Source organism: Castanea sativa, chromosome 4 (genome assembly GCF_040712315.1).
Source record: "Castanea sativa cultivar Marrone di Chiusa Pesio chromosome 4, ASM4071231v1".
NCBI classification, from domain to species: domain Eukaryota; kingdom Viridiplantae; phylum Streptophyta; class Magnoliopsida; order Fagales; family Fagaceae; genus Castanea; species Castanea sativa.
Window position 1 is genome coordinate 33,867,315 of NC_134016.1, and position 26,775 is coordinate 33,894,089.

Below are 26,775 nucleotides of genomic sequence, written 5' to 3' on the forward strand. Positions count from 1 at the left end.
TTTTACTGGACCGAATGGCTCCCGATTCTCGATTGAACCGGTTGGACCGGTTCGGTTTTTAAAACAGTGATAGGGAGTAAGTACATATAATTCAGGTTGCTCGTGACTCTTAAATAAATAATGAGGTTTAATTACGGTACTCAAGCAATGAGTATAGAGATAGAGACAAATCAATATGATGTTTATGTAGTTTTGGTTGGTTATGATGTTATATATATTGATAATCCAAATAGTTGAACACAGATTGGTGTACGCGCCGCCACCGGCCGATACATTTTACGTACCAAAACCCGTGATGATTCCAAGCCAATAACTACAATCACTTTACCCATCTGATCTACCCCATGCAATATTAATATTCCGTAGAATTCCAACTACTTTTCTCATAATGATTGAGTTTGACAAAATCATGCATAACTATCAAAGAGTGAAGGAACGAGAGCGAGCATGAATGATAGAAAAACTTGGGAGTCGTACCACTATTCTAAAAGGTAGAGAAGTCGGCAATATGAGGGATGGATAGACTACGTGCATTGCGGCACTAAAAGGAAAAGGAAGCAATACGAGGGAGGAAGGAAAATGATAAATAATTATGTGAAGGTTTTTAGGCTAACAAAGGACAAAACATATGCACAGTACTTGTGAGTTCCAGTTAGCTTAATTAGTAAAGTTTTTAATGGTTAAATAAAAGATTTAAGGTTCAATCCCTGCCTATACTAAAAACCAATTAGTGTCTTAGTCTCATAATAAAGAGCTATCGACATCATAGGTTGAAACTCTCTTAAAAAAAAACATATGTTTAGTACCTTAAAAATACACTTTCATTCCACACAAAAAAAAAAAAAAAACACATGTTTACATTTTAAAAGAAAAACCTAAAGAATAATATCTAATTACTATATCTATGTTTTGCTCATAACAAAATACGCCAACTCTGTTTTTATTGTTTAACAACCTGCTAATTAATTAATAAAATATTTTATTTTATTTTTATTATTATTATTTTGTCAACATACTTTTTATAACTTCTAGGCTCATAAAAATTGACTTCTTGAAAATTCGTATTCTGAAAATTTGCCGGTTGTTATAAATCCACTAATGAATGTATCCTAGGTATGCATTCATCATTCATGGAATCTCATTCATATTCATATCATTTACCATTACATCACACCATGTTCATATGTATATGCATGCTTAGGTTAAAGCACACCATATTCATATCCCAACCTGTGTGTGACTTTAGGGTTTTATTGGGTATTTGTCCATTTTTAAAATCTTCCAATTAAATGGTTTGCTTGGTCATGAACTATTAAAAATTGACATTTCTAGGACTTCGTCATTAAGGAACGGGGACTTAGGTCATAAGGGATATAAAATAAGGTGTTTAAAATAGCCACAATCTATCTTCGACCTTATCTTGGATTCATTGGCACCAACCTCCTCTCAACCCAATTCTTTTAGCCATAACAACCACAACCTATTTTAGGCCTCATCTCGAGCTCAACTACCTAAACCTTGGTTCTTTTGGCCTTAATAGCCATGACCTATTTTAGGCCTCTTCTCGGCCTCAACATCTCAACCTTAGTTCTTTTGCTTAATTTCAACAGCCATAACTTATCTTTGGTCTAAGCCTCAACCTCATCTCTGTAGTTCTTTTGGCCGTAGAAGCCATGGCCTATTTGTGGCTAGGGGTGTCCAAACAAAATTGGGACTCGACCCACCTGCTCAGCCCGTCCGATCCGGCCCGAGAACCGGCCGACCCGACGCCGGTGACGGGTCAGCAACGGGTCTTTGCCCCCTAAACCCGAAAATAGCAAGTCGGTTGGCGGGTCTGAGGCTGTAAAACCAATTTTCAACCGACCTGATCGTATATTAACCAAAAAGTCGTTGTTCACCATCAGTAATAGTGGTTTGTCGGTGTTTTCTGTTCTATTTGTTGAGATCCAACCTGAACTCAAAGAGATCAGGCGAGATCTCGTCGAGATATGCTGAGATCTCATCGAGATCTGGCTGCTGAGATTCAACCTGAATATTATGAATATTCAATATATTATGAATATTTTTTATATTTGGAGGTTAAAGATAACTAATCAAATTTAGCCATGTGTTTGAGTTGAATTTTAGCTAAAAGTAGTAATGTAGTTTATGTGAAATAATATGATTAAATTTCCAAATTCGTATAGAAACAGCTAAAGATTGAATGAATACTTATTTTGTCAGCATTTAGATGGTTGGAGTTTTTGAGTGTTTGTCATATGATGGATATTAAGTTTTAGTTAAAGAGCAATAGTGAGTTTTATCATTTTAAGTGTTTGTGTGATAAGAGAGACTTACCAAATGTTACCTACTAAACACTGACTCGTTAGAGTTCAAGGAGTTGGAGAAGACACGCTAAGCAACATGTTTCTTTTATCAACTTTAAACCGCTGGAGCTTTACGGAATAAATCTCTTAGTCCTCTAAACCATGACTCCCAAAGTTTCCTCGAAAAAACTCATGAGCCTGGATCATAAGTTGAAGATGAGATGACGTACCTTGGGTTTTGTTGTCATTTTGTGTAAATATGAGCTTTTGTTGGAGAAGCCACTTTCCATGAATATGAGAGAAGTAATATGTGCCATGAGTTTTGATTCATTGCATGAGTTTTGATTCATTGCTTGAGTCTGATCCATATGTTGATATTGATGATGTCGTGGATTATGATCCTAATTGATGAAGAGGAAATATGGACTATGAATCTATCTTTTGAAGTAAGGATCTTGTGGGCCATGTAAGCCTAATCTATATAGTTGGATAAGATATAAGCTTATTTTGGGCTTTAAAAGAGATTTATCCAAAATTCAATAATATGTTGATGTGGCGTGGGTTGTCAATGAAGTAAAGCTATGTGACGTGAAAAAAGAGTCTTCAACAGTCATCATAGACTGAAAACATATATGAAATTTCAAAATCCACGAAATTCGATAGATTGAGAGGTGTCAAGATAGGCATCGAGGTTCATTTAATCTCATTAGATTGAAGGTATCGAGTCAGGTGTCAAGATCTTCTGTTCCAGCTTTTTTTTGTACTGTTTCTTGAGTATTTTTCATGTCTTCAATAATATCACTTGTTACCATTTATAAAAGTACTTTGTGATGTTCTTAAACACACTAGAAACTATTCAATTACAAGTAAAATGTGTTTTTGTCAAATAATATGCCAATTACATAAAATGTGATCCTAACACTCTTTCTTGAGGCGATGACAAACTAGCAAGTCACGGAGTCCCACCAAAGCCAATCTCATACTCGTATATAAAAACCCTTACATTCTGTAGAGTGAGGTAAGCAACCCTGGGCACTGTTATTCTGCCATTTTCATATATTTTCTTCTTTTGTTGCTGTTTCATTTCTTCTCTAAAACTTTCACCCACTTACAGCTACAATAACCAAAACTAGATGACCACCTGTAAAACTTCTCATATACAGTTATGGGTGGGGCATCAATCACCAACAACTCTCCACCAGAAAAAGCACCCATTTCGGAGTAGTTAATAAAATAGTAGTAAATGCTAATTCAATGAAAAGCACTACCAAAGTCTTCGACATTTAGCTTCCATTTATGGAATGGTACTAACATGAATTTAAAAATAAATTGTGACCCAATTTCTGAATTTTCTAATCAAAATAAAATAACAATAAAGTTATTTACTGCCCTTTTTGGACTATCTGCATCTCATGTACTTTTCCAGAATTTTTGGGTTAGAACTTTTCTAATTGCCTATCATTAAAGATTGGGTTTAGGATTACATTAATTTTACTTGTGCCTAATTCTTTATATGTAATCGAAGGAAATAAATAAAGGGATCAATTTTAGAAACTTATCCACTATTTTCTAGACATTTTATTGTGTAATGAGTATGTTATCACTTTATTTTGGTAAGAAAATTCATAAATGGGGTTATCATTTGTAATGATGGTGTGATTAGTGTCGGTAAGCTTTAAAATAGATAAATACCATTGACTTTGTGGTTAACATTTGTCTAGACGACTTTGTTTGTAAGAGGATTTGATCATGCTTATGTTGGAGTCGATTACTTTGCTAAAACAATAGTTTTCCTTTCCAAAAGTGTAAAAGCGATAGAGTTAATCATTTTGCTAAAAAAGATGATTTTATTTTATTTTAATAGATTTGCTTATCTGTTCAAACGAGGATTAAGTTATAATTGTAACTAAAAAAAAAATGTGATTCAATCAATCGCTTTACAAAAGATTGTAATCCCTTGCACGCAAACTATGCAAACAATCATAAAAATTGCAAACCATCAAATCAAAGTTGCTAATAATTCAAAAGTCACAAGGATGTGCAAAGATTAGAAATAAGTTACAGGGATTGAAAGCAAATATGAAGGAGATCAAAGACATAAACAAACACAGTAAATACTAACGGATCAAGAAACACGGAAGCAATAGCCACAATGTAGGGTAATTATTGAATTTATTGTTGATTAGACTCTTAGTCTTAGAAAAGAAGACATGAAAAAGTAAAAAATGGTCATTTTGAAAGGCACGATAAAAATGAGAACTCAACACTTTATTTATTATAAATTATTTTCGAAATGCTCACACAATTGGATGAATTCTCTTTGTGAGCCCACCTTACCCCGTGCTTGATTCTTTTCTTCTTTTTATTTTCACCCTAACATTTTTAGTTTGCCTTTATAGGTTTTCAACCTAATGGGTATAGGTTTTCAACCTAATGGGTATTCTATTCAGCAAAAAAAAAAACCTAATGGGTATTCTTTCTTTTTCTTTTATTTGTCACATTTTTACTTACCTTAACTTATGCTTGGACCACCTTCGCAGGTTTAGACACCATGTTTTGCAACCTCCATTTAACCTAGCATTATCTTACCCCAAAATGGCTTAAAAAAATAATTCTCAAGTTGAATTTATCCTAAAACTTATCAAAAATCGAAAACCCAGTAAGGTTGGAGGCTCCAAGTTGGCATTTTGACACCTACACAAAGTGTTGAACAACACTCAATGCCTTAGGCCCAATTTGTTAAATTAACAATTTTTTTAAAAAGTTTTAGTTGTTAAAAAATTGTAAATTTAATCACTTAACAATAATTCTAACACAATTTTCAGCAATTATCTTCAATTTTCTTATACCAACATGCTTACATGATCTTTATCGGAGATAAGTATGAGATTAATCCAACATTGGAGATTTTGATATTCATTTAAACACAAAGGGTTTTGCGGTTGTTAGGTCTAGGAATCAGTTTGAATAGGGTGTTATGAATAAGAATAAGAGAATTAAATTAAGGCGAAAATCACATTTTTGTCCTTACATTTTCACGCGATTTTCATTTTGGTCCCTATATTTTATTTTCACAACTTTTAGTTCCTATTTAGAAAAACGCCATTCATTTTAGTCATTTCCGTCAGTTGTCTAATGACAAAGCCCTACGTGGCAGACAAAACTACTAAAATAATAATAATAAAAAATTTATTTTGGCATTAAAAGATGTCATGCCAGCATCTAAATTAAAAAAAATTAATTTTAACTAAATAAAAAATTAAAAACAAAAATCATATTAATTGAAATCTAAGTGTGTCTTGAACAAGAACAACAAGAACACAAACATAGATCTAATAACACAAAATTAAAATCCAAAAATCAAAAAATAGATCTGGATTTGATTTTTATTAAAGATTTTGCTAATGTATGCCATTAGGGCACACAATAAGTATTCATTTTTGGACAAAAATTTCTCGAGAATTGAAAAAGTATTACAGCCTTTTCAATTCTCGAGAAAATATTACCATAAATGAATGACTTAATGTGTGCCTTAAGGGCATACATTAACTGGACCATTTTATTAAGACCCAAAGTGAAAGTCTTCTCTCTTCTCTTGGAAATACATAAAGCCAAACTGAAAGGAGTATAACCCAGAAACAACTCCCTAAGGCTCCGCTTGGGAGTTCATAAGGGAAGGGAATAGAATGGAATGATCATAAGGAAATTAAATAGAATGTAATGTATTTAAGTAAGGAAAAAGAATGGAATTAAGTAACCTTGATTGGATGTTTTAAAATAAAGGAATGGAAATGAATGGAATGTAAGTAATCTTGTTTGGAAGTAACATGAAAAGAATGGAATGAAATCATTTTATGACAATATTACTATTAGATCCCTATTTTAAAATAAAGAGTTGAATATATAGGGATATTTTGGGAGTTTTAGTAAAAAATTCATTAAATCTAATTTCATTCCCTCCCATTCCTCCTAATTTCGGGGAATGAAAATTTGATATTTTAAGGGACTAGAGAGGAATGAGTGTTCCCTCATATCCATTCCATTCTCTCCCACTTAAACTCCAAAATAAGGGAATGAACTTTCCATTCTCTTTATTAAAACTACCAAACAAAGGAAGGGAATAATATTCTAAAATTATTCTTTTTATTTTATTCCATTCCATTTCATCCTTCCAAGCGGAGCCTAAAGCTAAATCGCAATGACCACAAATCAAGTAAATATCCAAATTTTATAATATAAAAAAAAAATAAAAAAAAATCCAGATTAGAAATGGCCAAAAAAAATATTAAACAGCAATTCCCATCGTGACCAGCGATTTGGGTTAGTTGGGGCCAATCTTTTTTCTTTTTTCTTTTTCATTTTCTCACGATTTCTCGGAAACCAAACGATGGGGAGAGCTTGAACCACCTGTTCCACTCTCTCTACCTTGCCACCGCCGCAATCTAACCACCGACGAGACCAAACCTCTGTCGCGCCGATCAATCGTCGCATGACTCAACAACCCAACAAGGACTGCAGAAGTTGTCGCCATTGAGGAGTTTCTTCAGGTCGTCGGAGATATACCATTGGGTTGGAGTCCATTGCCACTGCTACTGTTAGGATTGGTGAAGGCAGAAGTGATGGGTTTCTTTTAATGATGAGTTGTAGCTGCTACTGGTGATGAGTTTCATTTTGGGGTTGGAGATGGGTTGTGGCTACTATTAGTGATGGGTTTTGTTTTGAATTTCAATTCACAGATCTGGACGTGATTTTCTGGGTTGTTTGTGGAGTTTTCAAGGAGGATGTTGTGTTTGGTTACCCAGAATGTGGAAGAAAGAAAAGGAAAAAAAAAAATGAATTACAGATTTTTTTAAAGGATAAACGTTAGAAAAATGAATTAGAGATTGATTGCCAAGAAGGTGTGGTTCCCTTACTGCTCCTCGCGGTAATGGGTTAATTTTCTGTTCTTATTTTCTGGGTTTGGGATTGGTGGATTTTAATTTTGTGTTTTTAGATAAAGGGTTTGTGATATTGTTGTTCTTGTTCAAGACTACTTATATTTCAATTAATGCGCATTTTTGTTTAAAATTTTTTTATTTAGTTAAAATTAATAATTTTTTTTTTAATTTAGATATTGACATGGCATTTTTTAATGTCAAAATAAATTTGTTTATTATTATTTTAATAGTTCCGTTTGCTACGTAAGATTTTGTCATTAGAGCACTGACGGAAAGGACTAAAATGAATGACCTTTTTTTAAATAGGAACTAAAAAAGGTGAAAATAAAAGATAGAGACCAAAGTGAAAATTATGTAAAAATATAAGGATGAAAATGTAGTTTTCAGTCTGAAGAATAGGTGTATCCGAATGAATGTTGAAGAGATTCTAAGAATTGAGTCTCTGTATGTAGGCTACGAACGCATCCTACGTTTGCTTTACTTGATGAGTTTCACCTTTCTTTATAGTCCACCAATTAAGGTAAGTTTACTTTACTTGACGAGGTTGATGAGTTTGATAATGATGGTTGGTCGGTGGGCAATATTTATAGGAAGAGAGAGCTCATCTTGAATGGGTAAATGGCAAGTGAGTGTTTTCAAAGAAAATGGTGTGATGATGCATTCTTTTGCTTTTGAGTACGACTAGGTACTAGCTTATTGGTTCTTTTCAATATCTCATTAAAATTTGTAATTCTTTTGCTTGAATATCAATGGTCTTTTTTTCTTTCATTATGGGAAGTGATAGTCAAGTAACATTCTTGACTTTATGTTTGGAAGTCAAGAAAAATCCTAAGAATTTATTTTATTTAAAAATTTTAATTTATGTAAATTTTAATTTTTTTAAATTTTTTTTTGAGTTATTTAATTGACTTGACATAATTTAGTTTGCCTACCTAAAACACATGATAAGCTTAAGTGGCATATGATGGCCACCTCACGCTCGGATGCAAATGAAAAAGTAAAAATCAAACTGCTATATAATACTAGATATGGCAATTCAAATTTATAAAATTTAAAGGAAAAAATTAATATGACCTTAAGCTTTATTCTTTTCTATATTACAATGCAAGTCTTTCATCTTGAAAATTTATTAGATAGTCTTCCTTCTTACATGAGAGTGGACCCTATAGTAGGTGGAACCTACCTCTCACATACTCTCGGATGACTGATAGTAACCCTGTCGTCTTTGTCTTTTTGAACCCCAAATTTGATTCCTGCAATTTAGTTAGATTGGGCAATGTTATGCTCAACCTTTTGACAGAAACATCAAAATTACTATACATGGAAACTTTAAACGCTCACAATTCTCTATAATTGCAAGCAAATGTCACACAGACTGCTTCCTTGTTTTTATGAAACAGTAGTTGTCTTTCTATGTCCTTACAACTTACAAATACTCACTTATTGTCTTCAATGATAATTACAGGTTGCATTTAACAGCCCAATCAATTTTTATTTATTATGAAGATCCAGGCTAAAGCATCCACCCAGGAATGAACCCATGGACATTTTGTGCTGGAGCTCCAACATTCATCTCCTCTGAAGCTACTGGATTGTATCTGTTACCAATGAAATTTCAAAACAACATAAGAAGAATAGTATGGAGTATGGAAGGAATAATAATACTTAAAGAATTACTGGATATTAGGAGGGTCGAAGGTACCCAATTTGCAGCGTGGAATTGCCTCCCAAAGGTTGAAAGAACCCCTCTGATTGAGGAGGAAGCTGGCTATATTGAATGCTCTGGCCTCCAGCTTCCCATGCTTGTCGAAGGGGAACTTGTGCATTATAGATGCTAATTCAATGAAAAGCACTACCAAAGTCTTCAACGTTTAGGGCCCATTTATTTTCCCATTTCAAATTCATATTTTTACATTTTAAATAATATTACACATATTTTCACCCACATATTTAAAAAAACTATAAAAATCTCATCTTAAACTACTCTACCAAACACCTCCTTAGCTTCAATTTATGGAATGGTACTAACATGAATTTAAAAATAAATCGTGACCCAATTTCTGAATTTTCTAATCAAAATAAAATAACAATAAAGTTGTTTATTGCCCTTTTTGGACTAGCGGCATCTCATGTACTTTTCCAGAATTTTTGGGTCAGAACTTTCTAATTGCCTATCATTAAAGATTGGGTTTAGGATTACATTAATTTTACTTGTGCCTAATTCTTTATATGTAATCGAAGGAAATAAATAAATAAAGGGATCAATTTTAGAAACTTATCCACTATTTTCTAGACATTTTATTGTGTAATGAGTATGTTATCACTTCATTTTGGTAAGAAAATTCATAAATGGGGTTATCATTTGTAATGATGGTGTGATTAGCGTCGGTAAGCTTTAAATAGATAATTACCACTTTTCAAAAAAAAAAAAAAAAAAAAGATAATTACCATTAACTTTGTGGTTAACATTTGACTAGACAACTTTGTTTGTAAGAGGATTTGATCATGCTTATGCTGGAGTCGATTACATTGCTAAAACAACAGTTTTCCTTTCCAAAATTGTAAAAGCGATAGAGTTAAGTATTTTGCTAAAAAAGATGATTTTATTTTATTTTAATAGATTTGTTTATTTGTTCAAACGAGGATTAAGTTATAATTGTAACTAAAAAAAAAAAAAAAACGTGATTCAATCAATCGCTTTACAAAAGATTGTAATCCCTTGCACGCAAGCTATGCAAACAATCATAAAAATTGCAAACCATCAAATCAAAGTTGCTAATAATTCAAAAGTCACGAGGATGTGCAAAGATTAGAAATAAGTTACAGGGATTGAAAGCAAATATGAAGGAGATCAAAGACATAATCAAACACAGTAATTACTAACAGATCAAGAAACATGGAAGCATTAGCCACAATGTAGGGTAATTATTGAATTTATTGTTGATTCGACTCGACTCTTAGAAAAGAAGACATGAAAAAGTAAAAATGGGTCATTTTGAAAGGCACGATAAAAATGAGATTCAACACTTTATTTATTATAAATTATTTTCGAAATGCTCACTCAATTGGATGAATTCTCTTTGTGAGCCCACCTTACCCGTGCTTGATTCTTTCTTCTTTTTATTTTCACCCTAACATTTTTAGGTTGCCTTTATAGGTTTTCAACCTAATGGGTAATTCTATTCAGCAAAAAAAAAAAAAAAACCTAATGGGTATTCTTTCTTTTTCTTTTATTTGTCGCATTTTTACTTACCTTAACTTATGCTTGGACCACCTTTGCAGGTGTAGACACCATGTTCTGCAACCTCCATTTAACCTAGCATTATCTTACTCCAAAATGGCTTAAAAAAATAATTCTCAAGTTGAATTTATCCTAAAACTTATCAAAAATCGAAAACCCAATAAGGTTGGAGGCTCCAAGTTGGCATTTTGACACCTACACAAAGTGTTGAACGACACTCAATGCCTTAGGCCCAATTTGTTAAATTAACAATTTTTTCAAAAGTTTTAGTTATTAAAAAATGGTAAATTTAATCACTTAACTAGAATTCTAACACAATTTTCAGTAACTATCTTCAGATTTTCTTATACCAACACACTTACATGATCTTTATCGGAGATAAGTATGAGATTAATCCAACATTGAATAGGATGTTATGAATAAGAATAAGAGAATTAAATTAACTGTCTGAAGAATAGGTGTACCCCAATGAATATTGAAGAGAATCTAAGAATTGAGTCTCTATATGTAGGCTACAAACGCATCCTACGTTTGCTTTACTTGATGAGTTCCACCTTCTTTATAGGCCACCAATTAAGATAAGTTTACTTTACTTGACGAGGTCGATGAGTTTGATATTGATAGTTGGTCGGAGGGCAATATTTATAGGAAGAGAGGGAACATATAGGTTGAAACTTGAAATTGCTTATCGAAGCTTATTGGTTGAGAGGGCTCGTGTTTTAAAAGAAAATGGTGTGATGATGCTGTAGACGACTAAATTCTTATTTCGAAATAAGTTAAACAAGTAAAATAGTTTCACAAATGCGAATTTGTATTGATAAATGTGTGGTACAATTCTCTGTGATTACAAAAGAGTGATCCTCTGATTCGATCTCCTTGAAAGATTTGTTAATTGGAATTGTGGTAATATAATTTTGATTCGAACACAAGATATCCTTCAATTTGGCTGAGGAATGGACTGAAGATTTTTAAAACGGAATTAAAATGAATCTCTGGCTATGAGCTTGTTAGAAATTCTTTGTTCTTCACGTTCTTCGTGCCCTTCGTGTTCTTCGTGCGTTCTTCTTTTCTGAAGGTTTGTGGTGGAAGTTCTTCAGGACTTTAGAGGCTAGAATCCTTAGAGCTTCGCTGATTTGTGGTTTGTTGAGGTTTCTAGAGGCTTTTGAGTTTGATTCTAGTGACCTTTGAGATCTAGACAAGTAGTTTGGATGATTTTGCTTCGAATATTGTTTGTATTCGAGGTTGAAGTTTTTGAAGTTCCTGGAGGCTTCGGGGTTTGATTCCGGCAGAGCTTCAGGATTTCTGAACTCACGATATCTTTTTCTGTGTGTCCCCTAAATGTCTTAGGAAGACTTCTATTTATAGAAGTTTGGGGGTGGGTGAACGACACGTGGCGAAGTCTGATTGGTGACACATGTCATAGCCTGATTGGTCTGCTTATGTCATCGCTTATACGTGCTGGATTGCTTGTGTCATCGCTTACGCATGCTGATGCGTTTCATGCCTCTATTTCAATGACACTTGGCAAATTTCTATTGGTTTTTGAATAGTGATAGCAAAACCTAGCAGCAGTACGTGGCGCTTTGTAATTGGTTGTATTTTGTAGACTTGGTAGTATGATGTGTCAGCTTGTGATAGGTCAGGAATTTTCTCTCTCTACAAATGCATTTTTTTGCTTTTGAGCACTACTAGGTACTAGCTTATTGGTTCTTTTCAATATTTCATTAAAATTTGTAATTCTTTTGCTTCAATATCAATGGTCTTTTTTTCTTTCATTATGGGAAGTGATTGTCAACTAACATTCTTGACTTTATGTTTGGAAGCCAAGAAAAATCCTAAGAATTTATTTTATATTATATTTTTAATTTATGTAATTTTTAATTTTTTAAAAGTTTTTTTGGGTTATTTAATTGACTTGACATAATTTAGTTTGCCTAACTAAAACACATGATAAGCTTAAGTGGCATATGATGGCCATCTCACGCTCAGATGCAATTGAAAAAGTATAAATCAAACTGCCATATAATACTAGACATCGCAATTCAAAATTTTAAAATTTAAAGGAAAAAATTAAAATGATCTTAAGCTTTATTCTTTTCTATATTACAATGCAAGTCTTTCGTCTTGAAAATTTATTAGGTAGTCCAGAAGTATACTTCTTCCTTCTCACATGGGAGTGGACCCTATAGTAGGTGGAACCTATCCCCATGTGAGAGGAAGGGACTATACTCTCAGATTACTATTGGTAATCCTTTCGTCTTTGTCTTTTTGAACCCCAAATTTGATTCCTGCAATTTAGTTAGATTGGGCAATGTTATGCTCAACATTTTGATAGAAACATCAAAATTACTATACATAGAAACTTTAAACGCTCACAATTCTCTATAATCGCAAGCCAATGTCACACAGACTGCTTCCTTGTTTTTATGAAACAGTAATGGTCTTTTTATGTCCTTACAACTCACAAATACTCACTTATTGTCTTCAATGATAATTACAGGTTGCATTTAACAGCACAACCAATTTTTATTTATTATGAAGATCCAGGCTAAAGCATCCACCCAGGAATGAACCCATGGACATTTTGTGCTGGAGCTCCAACATTCATCTCCTCGGAAGCTACTGGATTGTATCTGTTACCAATGAAATTTCAAAACAATATAAGAAGAATAGTATCGAGTATAGAAGGAATAATAATACTTAAAGAATTACTGGATATTAAGAGGGTCGAAGGTACCCAATTTGCAGTGTGGAATTGCCTCCCAAAGGTTGAAAGAACCCCTCTGATTGAGGAGGAAGCTGGCTATATTGGATGCTCTGGCCTCCAGCTTCCCATGCTTGTCGAAGGGGAACCTGTGCAGTATTGCTTTCATCCAACTGTAATATAAAGAAGATTCATGGCATGCATTTTCTTTGAAAGCCTATCATATATTAGCTAGAGTGGCAAGAGATTAAGGGAGAACATAAACTGAGAAAAAATGTCGGCAGCATAGTCATACAAATTTCGAGTAGTTCAAACTGCCTAGTCATGACCTGTTATCTTGAGCTTACTATTTTCATATTTGCAAACAAAATTTAACATTGTATTGATACCTTCTTCCTGAGTGATCTGTTAGCTTCCACCAGCAGGTGTTCCTGAACCAAAATGAGGGGTAGTATATATCAAAAGCGTGAGGCATAGAAGCATATAAAAAATAGACATGTTTTGAGACACATACCCTATTTTGAAGATCAACAAGCTGATCAAGCATATATTGAGTCTGGAAAACATGTAATAACTAGTCAGAAGATCTCATCAAATGCATTACAGAACTGTAGTATCAGAAAATGTAATTTTAGATTTGAACTGAAGAAAAGACCATTTCATCATGCACCCAAACTACCAATAAGATAAATATCTAATACAAATTACCATTTGTCCCCGAGACATCCACGCTATCACAATATGGTAAATTTGATTATATAAACATTATTTTAACACTTCTTTACGCATGTAAGTTTAGATTTCCTCTTAATAAGTGATTCTCCTTTATAAATGATACTCAACATATGAAATTTTTAACTTTTCAAATGGGAGGTAAAATAGAGATAATGTTCGAACTTATGATCACCTTAATTAAATTGAGGTAACATAGAATGGATTCAGAATTCGAACTCACGATTATTTGCTTTTATACCATGATAAATTACCACTTATTCCCAAAACTTTAACTATTAGAAAATTATGACTTTAATCATTTAACAAAATATAAAATCTAGTCATTTAGGTTCACACAATGCTGACAAGAAACAGAAACTGTCCAGGGTTACATTGGAGTCCAAACCAAGCTGAACCGGCTGTCATGAGCCAACTATTCAAATCACTCAACCAAGCTGCTCAAACTGAGGTTGGTGAAGAGCAAGTAGTACAGACAAGTTTTGTAATTAAATCTACCTAAAATGTTTCCCTATTATGGTACAACAAAAAATTGACACTCAGTTGCTCGCTAAAGCAAGTCTTACACGACCAACGCAACAGAAAAGGAAATCAAAACAACCTCAGTAAAGGGAAAGGTGTCCTTATCGAATTTGGTTTTACAAGGACGACGTCATGCCAAGTGAGATTCAAGCCCATATGCGCATTAAGGGCATCTACGCTACCCAGGACCCTAAACAGATTAGGTGCACATAGGTGGGGACATATTTTATGGGCGATCAGATAGTCTCTAGTCATGTTACCCATAGGTAACGTCATTCCCCCTTCTATGAAGGCGATCATGAGAATGACGACTTCCCCCTCCTTTCTATCCGTAAGCCACTGCCCTGGGGCACAATATCGAAGGGAAACTACTGGGAGAGTGTGGTGTTTAGCCCTAAAACCCTCCATGCCGACGGTGGAATCTACAAGATGTTTGAATCTACCCATCTAAACAAACTAAAAAGAGGCAGAGGGTATGTCTAAGGAAAGAATATAGAAAAGTGAGAGCCGAGAAGACTGGCCGAGAAGAAAACAATCCAAAAGAATAAAAATTTAAACTTACTAAAGTAAGTAGAACGATGCACCTCAGAAACGTCTCGAGAACGGAAAGGGTCAGGAAACCTTGAAAGCTGAAGAGTTCGAAGGTGTGCAAAATAGGAGAAATGAATTCCCCAAGCGCTTTATATAGAAGGCGGGATTTGGGAAGGAGTTATCCCACCCAAAATTCGAGGAAAGATACTAACCATGAGATTTTCATCTCACCGTTGGATGTGGGAAACAGGGCGCCGCCTGGAGCATTAAATGAAGTGTTGCGGACTTCGAAGCGTCAAGTGCAGTATACAGGTCAGTTTTTATTATTTGTTAATTTTTTATTATATATTTTGATGTAATTTTCATATACTTACATATTATGAGTTTATTTTCTTATCTGTAATAGTATTAGGGTGCCATGGGAAGAATTTAATTACAATCAATTTAGAAGTTCTTTTACTTGGTAAAAAAGTTTTATGAAGTCTATATAGTTAGCCTTCACAAATATAATATGAAAATCATTATCAACAAATTAAATGTCTTCTAAGGTATTTTCTATTACTCTTCTTTGTGAAATTAAACATTCAAAGATTGTGTCAAGTTAAAATGAGTTTTATCCCTTTCATAGAAATCTGAAAGTGTACAAATTGCCACATTATTATAAAAATTTAAATAACGTAGCAGACTCCATGTCTTTAGATTAGTAAAATCTAAATTAAATCATAAGAGTATTCGCATTAACTTGTATAAAAATTTATGTTTATTTTAGGATAAGAGCATACTTTTTTTTTTTTTTACTCAACTACTATTTAAAAATATCCAATTCAAATGATCTATTCTAACTCTACTTCATTAAAATATCAAAATTTAAATTGAACTGTAAAAACATTCACAATAGACAAAATGGACCTTTTTTTAAATGAAGAGTTGCTCTTATGGTGCAATAATGTTATTAGTGAAAAATGTTAGGTTCTAAATATTTAGGATTAAATGTTTAGATTCTAATTTTATGTATTTTGGCAAACCAAGTACAATAACATGTTTAGTATAAGATATTTATGTCTTAGGATAGGTTTAGACATTACTCAAGTTGATTTAAGTTAAAATTCAAGAACATCCAAGCTGCAGAAAAAAGAATTCAAAAATTGTAAGGCTAGACTGATCGAGTGTGTCCTTTGACCGATCGAGACACGAATCTGTTGAATTTTAAAGAAGGCCCAAAAGCCTATGAAACGTTTAGGTTTTGAGTCCAACACTGCTAGGTATAAAAGAAAAACTCTAATACACATTTTCCAAGACTTGTGAGTTACATCTGTGAGATCTGTGAGGTTCTATAACCTTCTAACTCAACAAGCATCTACTGGAGATTAGATTGATATTGCATGAACTAGTGAAGATAAGTTGCTGCAACAAAATCAACTACTACTGATGATCTAAAACTTTGAGTGAAGATTTCAAAGTCACAAACAGGAATGTTTGTGTGCAACAAATTCAGAATAGAAGAGTCCGTGAATTCGGAACTGCGTGTGGTCACATGAGTAAATACAACAAGGTGTAGGATTAGATTTATGGTTAAATCTATTGTAAAAACTTCCACTCTATATAGTGAATTGTTGCCTTGTGGATTGTTTAGGTTAAATCTCCCCAGGTATTTTACCTTGAAATTGGACAATTTTATCAGTTTTCCTAGGTCATCATATCGCTAGTGTTCATTACTTTTCCATTGTGTATGATATGATTTATTATTTTTTAAGCTAAATTTTCATAATTGACCAAAGTAACAACTTGGCTATTATATTAGGTTAAACAAACTGTGTTTTTCAAAGCTTAAAATCCAACAAAAAAGTTGGTGAAAATATATGAGACGACATAAGTCAAGCTTTGTTCTCTTTAGATCCAATTGGTTAAAGATGCACTTCCATTTGTCGTAGCATGTGCCATTCACACGACAACATGATTTTAAATCTTACTAAAACGAATGTCCAAATATGGATTTTTTTTTTTTTTTATTGATAAGTTTACATACATATTCTATGGGTCTTGAATCACCACATTACCTTTTACCTAGGATTTACAAGGGTAAAAGATACCAGCTTAGCTAGAGTTCATCGGCCATCTTGTAAGGAAAATTTTAAAACTGAAACTCAGTAAATTTGACACATGATGGTGCACTTGTGAGTTGTGACTTCAATATGTGCATCAGCCCATCAGTAACTTTGATAGACAAGATGGTAATTATTTATTAACTGACTGAATACGTGAGCTTTATATTGTTACAAAAATTCTTTACCTTAGTTGACCTAATTTGGTTCAAGGATGTCTCCAGTTGATGCTCAAGTTGCTCCAGTTCCTTTGTGTTTAATGGGCCCAAATCTTCCCCAAGGAGATTTCTACAACGTTCGAGATCAAGAATTCAAAATAAATTCTACTCAATCTTGCTGCTTGTACAGATTGTTTGGTAAGCAAATATCAACACATAACATGTAGCTTAAGTTGAACAAAAACTTTTTCTTTGGGTTAGTAAATTGGGCACACTCAAAAGAATAATATCCAAGTAACACAATAAAAGGCATTAATCAATCTGCACAATTAACGACTGTAGATTACCTCTGAGCTCGCTGTAGAACCTCAACTTTTGCTTTTAGCCTCAAATATTCCTGGTAGCTGCTCTGCTTGGGAACATAATGAACATAATCAAGTTTTGTAATGACAAGCAAAATTTCTCCAAAAGAACATACATATGGGCCAAATGTCACATTGAATATGCATAAAAACTCATGTAAATAGCGTGCGTAAAATATGATAATTTTTGGATGAACATGTCTTATTATGGAAAAATTATCATAGGAAACTGTCTCATGTAGCCTTCCTCTCACAAAATGTAGGTCTCACACGTGTATGGAGTCTACCAAATGTGAATGACATTCTATGAGATAATATCATGCGTAGGATCCATATATTGACAATATCATCTTTAGTATGAGAGGCATGAGAGAAAACTTCAAGCTACCTGAGTCTCATTGATTGGTCGGCTGGCTTCCAATGCACTATAACTGCACTTTTGGTACTTTTCAAGTGTCTTCAACATGCTAAGATGGAAGGAAAAAAGAATCAGGATGAGTTCATTTGTTTAACAACTAGCTAAAATTACAAATCACTACAATATATAAATGAAATGAAAATACCATTTAACATCTTTAAAGCAAGACGCTCAATATATGTGTGTATAAAATTGGAATAAGAAGAATGAACTTTGTGAATAGTTATAAAGTAATCAATCAAGATGCAGAATAAACTTTGGATAAGAAGATGTCATCCTTTACCACGTCCAGTCATCCACACAACTATTACATTATAAAATGTTGAAAACTTATTAACCACTAAAAATCCCATTACTAAATCCCCATCACTTGCCTTTCATCATGATTTGTATACATATGATATGAGGTAAGATAAGGAAATTGTGAGCTTCCAACTGGACGTTGCACTGCAACCAATTGCATGCCACCATGCAATAAATATATTTCCACAAATATTCTTTTCTACTTTCTGAGGGGATCATAAAGGTTAAGTACTATTAAAACTAGCTAGCTAGCTGGGATAATAGTGGGTTTAACTTTGTATATATAGGAGTTGCTCTTCTCTAGTGCTCAAATTTAAGCCTACAACAATGAAATAAATTCTCCCAGTGTAGTCTAGTACAGTAACCTTTATTAGATACATTTGATTTTTCAAGTAAAAGTTTTTGATAGTGAAAGGTATAGGAAGTATGTACTTTCTATATGATTGAAGACTAAATTAAGGTATTGATTATTGGAGAAAATTGAGAGATTGTAATAAATCAACAAATAAATTGATAGAGGAAAATGTGGAATTGAAGCAATCAATTCAAAATTTTATAACGTTGTAGGCTAATTTGGATTTATGAATTTTCTTCAAGGGGATGCCAATTGCATTGGAGATCACAAGAACAAATTTGCATATAAATGCATATTCAGTAACAAATTAGAAAAGCTAACTGCCTAAGATATGCTTTGAAATGTCTAATATTCTCATCATTAAATGACGATGGTGCACCTTACTAGAGAAGAGGGAGAGATGGCATATATGCAATATAGGAAGGTACAATGTCAAAATGCTTATGGGTTTCTTCAAGGTTGTCTATGATATAAGGTAAGAAGTTGGAACAGATTAGAGGTGTAAATGATGAATTATAGAGTGCAACCCTAACTTCGTGGATAGGGTTATGCACACTTGGTATCTTAATTTGACCTTTTGCCAGAAAGATGCATGAAACTAACTCATCTTTGGCTGGATGCCATCTTGGCTTCGCTTAGGGAGCTTCAACTATAACTTATTAAAAGCAACTTGTCTGAGTTATCTCTAAGCACACCTTGTGATATATATGTTATTGTTTTCATGCATGTAGGTTTGTTTACATAGCATTGATATGTTGTCTCTCTTTTTTTTCCCCTATCTTTTTTGTATTTTTTAATTTGTATATCACCTACACGCTTAAAAGGCCTTAAATCAATGAGCTCAGCCTTAATCTCATTCTTTTAGGAGGAAGAAGTACTATTTGACTTAGAGCTCATTTGCTACCATAATGCCTTTTCTTCTTTTTCCAAGGAATATATATTTTAATGGTGAGGCATTTGGCTTATATATGATACATATTTAAATACATATTAATATATACCAAGTCAAATAAAGAATCTGAAAAAAAAGGTAATTAATATATATATATTTTTACTGAAGACCAAAAGTGAGTTAATAAAAAAAGAAATAATATTGAATTGCTTAATTTTAATATAGTAGTGTCTTCTAACTTATTTTAACTAACAAGTAACAAAAACTATATTGATATATATATATATATATGATGAAAAAATGTGAGCTTTTAAAAATTACATAGCAATATAAAAATGAGTCAATAAAAGATAAAAAAAAAAAATTTATTTTATCATAGGCAAACGTTAGGTTGAGTACTTTAGGTTTAGGTGTAGTGCATTAATGTTTCTTAAATAAACTGAAATTTAAAAAAAAAAAAATTTTGGTTGCATTGAACAGTAGAAAACAAATAGTGTTATTATTTTCAAAGACTAACAAGTTCAATTCAACTGCCATTTCATTCAAGTTGGAATTTTAATCCCTTTTATCTCTTCAATCATTACAAGAACTAATAAATAACTGAAGTTTTATTCGCTACAATATAGTCAAAAACACAATTATCAAGTCGGCCATATTTATGTAAGTCAATCCAACACTCATCATTACCTGTTGAGTAGGAAGGGGAAAATAATAAGAAAATGTTTATATGCATGCATATCAACCCAAGTTCTTATTATTTTAGTCATAAACCCATTTGGTGTTTTGAAATTTTCAATTCATTATCTACATGTGTACATGGAGAAAAGTTTTTAAAAAGTAAACATTGAAATAGTGAGATATAGAAATTTAATTCCTATTTCAATTATTATAAAGAAACGATTGTATCCATGTCCAATTGCAGCAACGTAACTACAAGTCTACAACTATAAAGAACCTACAAGGGCGAAATTAACTATACAGAAGAATCCAAAAAGGAACATAATCATTGTGAAGAAAATAGAAAAGAGATTGAGATATTTGTGAGGGAAATATGAAAAAAGAAATTGTAAAGGTAAATAAGTAATGATTGAATGGCTAATAAGTGGAAATAAATAACATACAAACTAAGGCCAAAATCGTCATGAAAACAAAATAAGTTAAGAAGAAACTATAAAGAGACCTATGGAGGAAGAAAGGGAATAATAAAATAAGACTATGAATAGTGAAGAAACTGTTAAATATTACTATTTTTGTGTGTGTTTCAATAAATATTATTATTTACTCAAAAAAAAAAAAGAACAAAATTATTGTTTTTTTTACAAAAAAAAAAAGAAAAAAGAAAAAAAAAAGAGACTAAGAAATTTTTTTGAAGAAAAAAAAGTAAGAAACAATAAAATAAAACTATGAAAGATAGTATGAGATGAAAGAAAAGATTATCAATATCATCAGTAAACCACAACTCTATTTTTAGTTTTAGTTTTTTTTATAGGAAGATTGTGAATTCTTTATTCATGACAAGTAAGATGGATTACATCATGAGCCAAAGCTTGCTCTATACCTCGCCTCTAAATTTGGGAGGAACTTTTACTCCAAAAATAAAGAAAATAAAAATTGAGAGCAAATCTCGGCAAAAAATCCTAGACATCATTTATTATATTTATCGTCAGGAATATGATGTGACCAATGTCTAAATACATATATACACATAGTACCACTAACAACAAAGTTAGATTATCTAATGTTAAAAAAGAAAAATTACACCAACCCATCATTCCTCTTTTCTTTTTCTTTTTTTTCATTCACTCAAATATTTAGCATAACTCTTGTGCTCATTTAGTTATTATTGAGTTCTTCTTGAATCAGTATAACTAAAATCTGTCGAAGCTTCCGACAAGCTCCATGAATGAAAAATCTAAACTTCAATCTTATTATACAAATCTAGCTTCTTGTCAACATATATACATTGTTACCTTTGAGGGTGAAGTCTAACTCGTGTAAAATATATCTATTCTTAAGCTTTAAAGGGATGAGTTAAGAATTTTTAGTTTAGCAAATTGACATCTGTCTAGTTTAGCACCAAAATTAAAACTATACATATTATCAAAAAATAAAATTCAAAACTACGACATCAATGGCTAATTAACAAATAAGGGCACGGCATCATACTGAATGCATAAGTTGAACAAAACTATCATACATCGTCTGAGAAGAAAGAAAATCTTATACTATGAAAGCCACCAACATCTTCCACCATTTAAGAAGGAACTCTTAAGAAAAAAAGTAACATTATTTAAGGTGGTGATTTGTTAGAAATTGTCTCAAACTCCTAATTTAACTTGATTTGGGTTTTTCTTGAAGTGGAAGGAAAGTCTATTATTTGTTAAAGAACTAACCAGGTATTCCATGTCCAATAAAAATTGTATTTCTAGTCAACTAAAGAAATAGATATTGAAGTCTTATATATAGACAGTAATATAGATGTAGTTGGATTTAGCCAGGAGTATTTGCATATAGGGAGATGTGAGGACTTGTAGAAGAGTATGGAGTGAGTTCCTTTGAAAAGTAACAAGTGTTTGTCTATTATTTAAGTGAGACAAGACCGTTTGTGTATTGATTTTTTAGAGTGCTATTGAATTATTAGTTTGCGAGAGTTTTAGAGTTATTTTATAACTTGAAAGTGCATTTTGATTAAACACTTTGTAACCTTCTTGATATAGTGAATTCTTCCTCTACATCCTGAGAATATTAGCTATTATCAAATCATATAAATCTTTCATGTTCATCTCTTGAGTGAGGTTGTATCTATTTTTCTTTCTACTCATCTTCATTTCTATTGTTTGCTTGTTAGATATTCTCAAGCTCATTATAGTATTCACAATCAATTGTGTGTGAGAATTCTATTTGTTGGCTCTTTTGTGCAACGTGAGATATCTTAACCATAAAGTGTTGAGTGTGTATTAACTTTGTGTATCTTATAAACTGCATTTCACCTCATGCTTCAGGATAGCTGACTGTCATCCTGTCTTACGTTCTTTAAAACATTTTCCATTGAACCAGTACCTCCATGGATCTTTGAACAAGTTCAATATATTATGTATATCAATAGCATCATAAAAAGCTCAGCGATATGAATCTTTTATAATTCATTCTTTTACAAAAATGCTTTTATGAAGTAAGATTTAATATTTAAGTTTTATTCTTGTCTACGTTAATATTAATTAAGTCTTTTAGAGTACAATGGGCTATATCGTAAACAAAGTATATAATAATGAGCTTGATTTTTTAGAGTACAATGAGCTTGAGAATGCAATGGGCTATATCATAAATATGGTATAAGAAGAAAATCTTTTTCATGTTTTCAGCTGTTTATGGTGACCTAAAATTCTGGTCTATTGAAAATATCTTTGGTTGACCAAGAAAATATGAACATTCTTTTTAATTCCATGCAAAAGTTGTATTTAAAAAAAAAAAAAAATCATACGAACTAAATGCCTAAAAATTCTTTTCGGAGCAAATTCAAGAATACATCCAAACGCTAGAAAAACAAACAAGACTCAATCCATTGTTATACGACCAACTATGCTTTATAGAACTGAATATTGGACTATTAAAAAGCAATGTAATCATAAAATAAGTATATCTGAAATGAGAATGTTAAGATAGATAGGTTAAAATATACAGAAAGATATGGTTCAAAATAATGTAATTTGCCTAAAAATAGTAGTCCCTATTGATGAAAATATAAGGAAAAGTTACTTAAGATGGTTTGGTTATGTGTAGAGGAAAACAACTTATGCACCAATAAAAAAGAATGGGTTGATCCAAGTTGAGGAAATGAAAAAAGATAGAGGAAGACCAAAAATCACATTAGTTGATATGATAAAAAATGACATATCAATTAAGGGAGTAACAAAAAATATAGCAATAGATAGAGTAGAATGAAGACAAAAAATATATATGACCAACCCTAAATAATATGTTGAAGATCTATAACCAACCCCAAAATTTTAGGATTAAGGCTTTGTTTGTTGCTTTTCTTGTTGTTGTTAATTTATTCATATAGTAAAAGAAGTTCATTAAAGCCTATATTAATTTAACTTTCTAAATCTCCATTTATTTAACGATTTTTTATTTGGCTTTATTCTACTTCAATAAGGCTTCCTCTAATTTGCTATACAAATTGAAGCTAAAACTGGTGACCCCTTACTCCTTAGACCTTGGAGCTCTTAAGAATGCAAACTAACCAATCATTGGTGAATAAATTTATTCCTATAAAACTAGCAGCATTGCCTCATAGAAAAACTATTTTAATTTTTAAAAAATTCTTTTATGGTAAAGATATAAGAATTAACTTCTGTTCTTGTCTAAGTTAATATTAACTGAGTTATTTCTTGATGTCATTTTACAATGGCAGTTGTTATTAATTATCATATAAGAATTTCAACATCCGCAAATTTAACTTGGGTTTGAATTTCGTAAAATATTTTAAGGTGATATTTTGAACATATTCATAATATCTCACACCTTAAGATTTAGACCTTCTCATGTCAAAGAAGTTAAAAGAACCTTAAATAGGAAATTTCAAATAGAGAGGATCTTAATACTTTCCATTCACATAGTGTTATGTTGTCACATAACTTCTTAAAAAGTTGCCAAAAATCTTGTAGTTCAAATAGTTTGCACCTCTTTGTATTTCTAATTAAGACATCCAGGATTCAATTCCCCCTCTCCCAACTATCAAATTATAAAATAAAATAAAATAACTTCTTAAAAAACTTTTCTCATCATTTCATTCTTTCTTCAATTTGCTATTACAATAGTTTAATAGGATTTATCCAAAAAACTGCTTATAGCAACAAAAAGTGACATTTATTTCAAGAAAACCTTACTCACAAAAAATAAATTCCAAAACTTTACTTTCATTTGAGATTTGAGAAAGAAAATACTCAAGAAAACTTTTTTTTTTTTTTACAATTCAATAGTTGGAAGATGAGGGATTTGAACCTTAAATATCTTCATAATAAACATTATAAAGTGGCAACAAATTAAGTTACAAAACTCTTGACAATACTCCAGAAAACTTGTAACCTAGTTTTAAAGCACTAAGACACATTTTTTATGACCTTTTCTTCTTAAACCTTTAACAGATTCATTGCCATATATCTCCAACATACTTGAAAGCGAGCCTCATGTGAATTTTTTTTCCTTTTTTATATTTTCTTTTTAATTTGAAAAATAAAATATCTTTGGTGACCTCATTACCTATAGCTAGATTCGTGCTATACGATCAGATGGAAGGATGACAATAGCATTATAATATGCAAATATATGCATAAAAATCCAAAGTTCAATAGCACAAAAAAGGCTATCTTTAGTTTCTCAACCAAAAAAAAAAAAAAAAAAAAATAAAAATCGTTAAACACCAAAAGTAAATAGCTCTTTTGTGTTAGAATGATTACTATTATATCATGAAAATATATGCATACACACACAGCAGCAATCAAATTAATTCCTCTTTTCTTTTCTTTTTTTAATTGTAATTCCAAGTCTTCAAGTTAAAAATTGCGCATATGGTTTTTTGAGATTTGGATTTAAGTCTAAATTTATTTGAAGAGTACAATTAATATTGGAAAAATAAAAACTAAAGTCAGCTTTATCAGCTCCTAAAATAATAATAATAATAATATTGCACATCAAATTAAACCATTCTACACTGGTTATAAGGGTTGTTTAATTTGCAACTTAAAAGCAAACAGACAGCCTTCTTTCTCAATTAAAAATTCTTTAGCTGCACCACAAAGTGCAGCATACTTACACATCAAACGTCACATCTCTGGCACCGAATCATAACAGTAAACCAGTGCTGTTAATGGTTTCTTATATACTCTAAATAATGATTATTTCAGTCAAGTTACTTACTCCTGCTTTATTCTTCATAATCAATATGTTAAACAACTTAATAAATTTAAAGGTAGGAAACAACCCTAGTTATTGAACTTGTTAAAAACAAGTTCAATCTGAGAATCAACTGATCATTTCCATTAGGGCCACTACTGATCCGATTTCATATTGAGAGAAAGATAACAGAGAGGGATTCACATCTTCACTGAAAAGGGTCTTGTGGATCTGTGAATTATTTAAGTAATCCCCTACTAAAAGCTCAAAAGATGCTTTGCTAGTATATAATTATTTTTACTAAAATATTATAATTCAAGATAAGATAGTATATGGAACAAAAAAAGTTTAGATCTTCAAGAGAGAAAATCATAAATAAAAAAAATAAAAATAAAAAACTCAACTTTCACTTGAATGCAAAATCAATCAAAGCTGACACAGAAAAACAGATCAAAACCTGAGCCAATCAATTCAATAAAATCAAAAAAGAGATAGGGTCTAGGGGAAGAGAAGGACAAGTATATATCCATAATATCATCAAGCTGCACCATGGCAATATCTAACTTCATATAAACCACAGATCTTGCAGAAAAACAAGTCACATACACCCATTAAGCATACAAAAGCCAAAGTGGAGAAATATACACATACAAACATGCATACAAACATATATCATATATATATATAAACACATTTATATGTATATCTATTTATTTAGAGAGAGAGAGGGAGAAAAAAAAAAGTTATACCTAGCACTGCTACAGAACTCATAGAGCTTGCCACGGTTGGAGAAAATGATGAGAGCAACCTCAGCATCACAGAGAACTGAGAGCTCATAAGCCTTCTTGAGCAAACCATTTCTTCTCTTAGCAAATGTCACCTGCCTGTTGATTTTGTTTTCTATCCTCTTAAGCTCAACTCTTCCTCTCCCCATGATCTCTTTTTACTTTTTTTTTTTTTTTTTTTTTTTGCCTACAAACTAAGACTAAAGAACCCTCTCTCTTTCTTTCTAGTCTTGGTTAAAGGATGAACTGACTTTCATAAAGAGTCTGTCTGTTTAGGGTACCAAATGGGATAATAAAGGAACAGTGCGAGAAATGGAAACCCTGAGAAAGGTTGTCCAAGTGTTTTTATTTTTTATTTTTTATGTTTACTTCTGATTTTATCTTTGTACTGTTCATATATACATGAGTATCTACATGTGGGTTTTGATTCGTTTCACTTTATTACATCCCATGTTTCTAACGGTATCATCCAGATATACAACTGACATGTATTTAACCACAAAAAATATATATATTAAAATTAAATTTTATT

At 31.9% G+C, this 26,775-nt stretch overlaps 1 protein-coding gene across 1 annotated transcript; it reads right to left on the bottom strand.

Moving 5' to 3' along the window:
* Positions 1-12,855: 12,855 nt before the first annotated feature.
* Positions 12,856-26,502, bottom strand: LOC142631906 (agamous-like MADS-box protein MADS2). The gene is made up of 8 exons (XM_075806256.1): positions 26,208-26,502; positions 17,984-18,062; positions 17,581-17,642; positions 17,264-17,363; positions 13,703-13,744; positions 13,578-13,619; positions 13,222-13,361; positions 12,856-13,117 (listed from the first exon to the last, which is right to left on the bottom strand). The coding sequence occupies exons 1-8, from the start codon at positions 26,390-26,392 to the stop codon at positions 13,033-13,035; spliced, it is 735 nt and encodes a 244-aa protein (XP_075662371.1). The 5' UTR covers positions 26,393-26,502; the 3' UTR covers positions 12,856-13,032.
* Between the last annotated feature and the right edge of the window lie 273 nt (positions 26,503-26,775).